Raw genomic sequence first — 4,567 nt, forward strand, 5'->3', positions numbered from 1 at the left:
GCCACGCATTATCGGTCAAGATGAAAATGTCCAGCCATCAGAAGTGGGACCTTTGCACTTCAGGTACGATGGTCCAACAAGGCAAAACGACCTGGAACAACTGGAATTTAAGTCATGTGTTGTTGGTGGGCCAAATGGAAATTTCCATCCATTTACAACCTTTCCACCACTACATGATTTTCAAGTGTTCTCAGAGTCTCCACTCTTGCCAGCTTTCTCCTATAAATTGCCACCCCAAAATCCAAATCCCACACACAACACAACACACAAACACACAAAATACACAACAAAATCCAACTCCCACGCACAAAACACACATTTAGGCAAGAAAAGTAGCCACCACAAAGGCTAGTAAGATGGAGAACTTCCCAGTAATCAACATGAAAAACCTCAATGGTGACAAGAGAGCTTCCACCATGGAGCATATAAAGGATGCTTGTGAAAACTGGGGTTTCTTTGAGGTACTACACATTCCTTTTTTTTTTTAATTTTCTTTCTGATATAAGGCAAACTAGTGTACCTCATTTTGTTTTTTTTTTTTTGATGTAACAAACTGCTGTAGAGGTTTACATTTTAATGAGTTTGTTTTAATTTTAATGGTTCTAAGAAGTTTACATTATTAACTTTTGTTTCTTTTCTTTTGAAACTTTGATGTAGTTGGTGAACCATGGAATCCCACACGAGATGATGGACACAGTTGAAAGATTGACAAAAGGTCATTACAAGAAATGCATGGAGCAAAGGTTCAAGGAGTTGGTGGCAAGCAAGGCTTTAGAGGGTGTACAAGCTGAGATTACGGATATGGATTGGGAGAGCACATTTTTCTTGCGCCACCTTCCTGTCTCAAACATTTCACAAGTCCCTGATCTAGATGATGAATACAGGTAATAATTATAGCACATTTCCCACTTCAAGAAATATTTTGAAGCAAGCCTTATGTGGATAAGTAATCATTTTGCTGACAGAAAGAAAACTAAAAAAAAATTGAAGAAATCATCAGTATGAATTTGTCTTTATGTTACTTGTAATAATTCATAGCTTGGTTGTTAAAGGTTGTAAATTTGAGTCTTTGTTAACATTTTATTTGTGTTCTAAGCACGGATTTTCTTCTCGTCCTTGTACTATTAGAGTGTCGTTTACAGATGTGGAAAGTTATTCAAGACAAGATCTTAACAGGAGCATGAAAACCATAAATACTGTTGCGCTATAGTTAGTTCCTAGGTCCCAACACAACAGGAAGTTTTGAGCTGATTGAGCATGCTACACATGCAGCCATACTTCTTCGTCCCTTCTCAAGAAACAGATAGATTTGGATTTCCATTCAGGTTTATCAATAAAATAGCCTTTCATCAGACACAATTATTGACAACTTTGCTTAAAATATGTTAAAATATTCCCTTGTCAACGCCTAAAAAGCAAGATACATCCATAGCTCTGTCATAGGCTATTTTTCTCTTTTTTTATTAATTCCACCTATCCAATCAAATTTTCCTCATTATTTTTTGCTTATGATGCAGGACCCTCATGAAGGAGTTTGCTGTAAGATTAGAAAAATTGGCCGAAGAACTTCTTGATTTACTATGTGAAAATCTTGGTCTTGAGAAGGGCTATTTGAAGAAAGCCTTTTATGGTTCAAAAGGTCCCAATTTTGGCACCAAGGTTAGCAACTACCCTCCATGTCCCAAGCCAGAATTGATTAAGGGACTTCGACCACACACTGATGCTGGTGGGATTATCTTGCTTTTCCAAGATGATAAAGTAAGTGGTCTACAACTCCTCAAGGGTGATCAATGGGTTGATGTCCCTCCAATGAAGCACTCTATTGTGGTCAACCTTGGTGACCAACTCGAGGTACACTTTAATTTCTTGGGATAAAAAATTTATACTTTTATAAGTAATATGATAGTACTAAATAAAAGAAACAAAAGATTTCTTACCTTCATACCAACATATTACGTATATTTACATTCGTCCCTCATAAATAAATATTACTTATGAATAGATTATTTCTCATAAAAATTACTTATAATTACGGAATATCATACTAGATTTAGAGGGTGATTGTAATTTGTAAGCAACACTAAACATCAATATTAATTTATGCAAAAATTAATAAATCGAATTGACTGTTTATTCATATATTTCTTTTCTATTTAGGATTCTAATTATGTTACAAATTAATCACAGGTGATTACCAATGGTAAATACAAAAGTGTGCTCCACCGAGTCATAGCTCAAACAGATGGAAATAGGATGTCACTTGCTTCATTCTACAATCCAGGCAATGATGCAGTTATTTATCCAGCACCAGCACTACTGGAAAAAGAAGCAGAAGAAAGAAAAGAAGTCTACCCAAAATTTGTTTTTGATGACTACATGAAACTGTATGCTGGACTTAAATTCCAGGCCAAAGAGCCAAGATTTGAACTCATGAAGAACGTGGAAGCCAATGTTACCATGGGTCCAATTGCAACTGCCTAGACTCATAGGAATAAAACGGTGCTAGGATGTTTTCTTCTCCCTCTTATGTTTTCTACTTATTATTATTATTTTTTTTATTGTGGGGGTTGTTGGTTATTCCCAGTCATTTGTTGCTCCAGAGAGGAGGGTCCTTTATACATATGAGGGACCAAAATTTATTATGTAGTAAGAATTCTAAGACAAAGAAATAAAATAAGCTATACATTTCTCCAAAATCATTTGTGTCTACTGTTGCAAAGCTATATGGTTGATTGACCTAATATTTGGTTTAATTGCCTTTAAAAGTCCTTAAAATTTTCTCAATTATTAGACACTCAACATTTTACTTTAATTTATGAATGCCGGATCAATTTAGTCCTCAAATTTCTAACAAATTTGACAAATCAAATATCTGGTACTTCGAACAAAAATACAATTATGTTTGGAACTATGAATTACAATTATCAAACTTAAGAGAGAAAACTTACAAGGAGCAGCCGATATCAATATGCAAGAAAAGCTAAGTTTGTCACACATAACTACTTATTTAATAGTTGTAAGATAATTAATGATTAACATATTATACATGTTAAAGCATTTAACAGTAATGCATTAGTAACATGGCCGAGAACTTAAAATTGGCAATATCCTTCAAAAGCCCACTTTTTGGTGCCAAATCAGGAATAACATAAACAAGTCATCTATAGCCAAGACAAGCCAACGATTTGTTGGCTACTAGGGTTAAATGAAAAGAAAAAAAATTCATTCAACATTCACCACATTTGCACTTTGCCCCCTTCAACTTAACAAACAGGCAGTTTGCCTCTCTAGTAAATCTGGTTAGTGATTTTAATGGACAAAACTCAATAGTCAAAAGCAAGCCAGGTTATCCTCAAGCTGACAGAAATATGGTTGATTACTAATGGTAAAAGGTTTTTAGAGTTAAATATATTTTGTAGAATCATTTAAGAACCAAATAATAATTTGGATGTAGTTTAGAGGAAAAATCAAGGTTGATTGGCAAGATAAAACAGTACTTGTAAGTTCAAGAATTCTCTATTCTCTTTTTCTTTCTTTTTTTTTGGCGAGTTTTTTCTCAAAACATGTGTCACTATTATCTGTCATCTTTCATATATCACAAGAACAAGCAGACACACACACACACACACACACTTGTAATTTATACCTTTCTAGTCTTTTACTTCTCATAAGGAGCTGAATTTTGTATGCTTCTTTCTGTCGATGGAGACACAAGTTTTCCTCTAGTAAGTATGAGGATTAAATAACCAACTACTCTAGCCACTAGAGATAGTTATAAAACTCTTCTTGAATGTAGGTCAAGGGATTATGGTCTATATTTTAAAAAATTTAGAATTATTTGAAAAAATTTCATTAGTTGGTACTTAGGTACCTATTTCGATTGGTGGTGATTCAGTTTCTGGCTAAAAAAAATAAAAGTATGAGGATTAAATATTGGATTTTTATGATATAAATTGCGTGTATAGGTACACGATAATTGTCATTTATTTTATAATTAATTCCCTCCTATTATCTTACCAACTGTGCATTAGTTAGTGGATTCTACTCACTTTTAAAAATTTGTATTTATTGCATGGAATAGAACAAAATACCATAAAAAGGTACTAATTTGACGGTAGTTAACAGAAGAGTTTGAACAGTAAAAGGGAACAAGAGTCCAAACGGAAATTGTTTCCCTTATCCAGTGGTCAACTGCGGCAAACTAGGAGAAAATTTTGGGGAACTTCCCTTTTTCTGTTTTTAGTAATTTCCAAAGAGGACGGAGGTCAGGCTCAACTAGGAGTCTTCCCTTCTATTCCTCTTGGTAGTCGGATAGGCAGTAGGAAAAAAATTTGAGAGGAAAAGGGGCACAGTCAATCTTAACTCCTTTTTGCTCTTGACTTTTCATCTTGTTGTGGCTATTGATTCCATCGTATGTCAGAACAAAGGGAGAAACAATTGGTCATTCTTTTGACTTAGCATATCTTTTGCTTATTCTTAATTGAATCTATTTTCTTCATCGCATTGAGGAACGATGTATGCTACAATTGTTTCCACGATTTCGCATGAGATTGTTCCAACAGAGATG

General features: G+C 34.3%; 1 protein-coding gene across 1 annotated transcript; it reads left to right on the plus strand.

The window, feature by feature from the left end:
• Positions 1 to 241: 241 nt before the first annotated feature.
• On the plus strand, positions 242 to 2,696 carry LOC113690345 (1-aminocyclopropane-1-carboxylate oxidase 1-like). The gene is made up of 4 exons (XM_027208198.2): positions 242 to 461; positions 658 to 884; positions 1,518 to 1,851; positions 2,188 to 2,696. Exons 1-4 carry the CDS (start codon positions 357 to 359, stop codon positions 2,479 to 2,481), a joined length of 960 nt encoding a protein of 319 aa, XP_027063999.1. The 5' UTR covers positions 242 to 356; the 3' UTR covers positions 2,482 to 2,696.
• The last annotated feature ends 1,871 nt before the right edge of the window (positions 2,697 to 4,567 follow it).

The sequence above is a fragment of the Coffea arabica genome, chromosome 5c (genome assembly GCF_036785885.1).
Source record: "Coffea arabica cultivar ET-39 chromosome 5c, Coffea Arabica ET-39 HiFi, whole genome shotgun sequence".
Classification (NCBI taxonomy): domain Eukaryota; kingdom Viridiplantae; phylum Streptophyta; class Magnoliopsida; order Gentianales; family Rubiaceae; genus Coffea; species Coffea arabica.

Bases quoted from the DNA above. Each gene is read 5' to 3' on its own strand.
- LOC113690345 (XM_027208198.2), top strand. From the start codon at position 357: ATGGAGAACTTCCCAGTAATCAACATGAAAAACCTCAATGGTGACAAG. The intron at 885-1,517 runs GTAATAATTATA...CTTATGATGCAG, and splicing joins GATCTAGATGATGAATACAG to GACCCTCATGAAGGAGTTTG. The intron at 1,852-2,187 runs GTACACTTTAAT...AATTAATCACAG, and splicing joins ACCTTGGTGACCAACTCGAG to GTGATTACCAATGGTAAATA.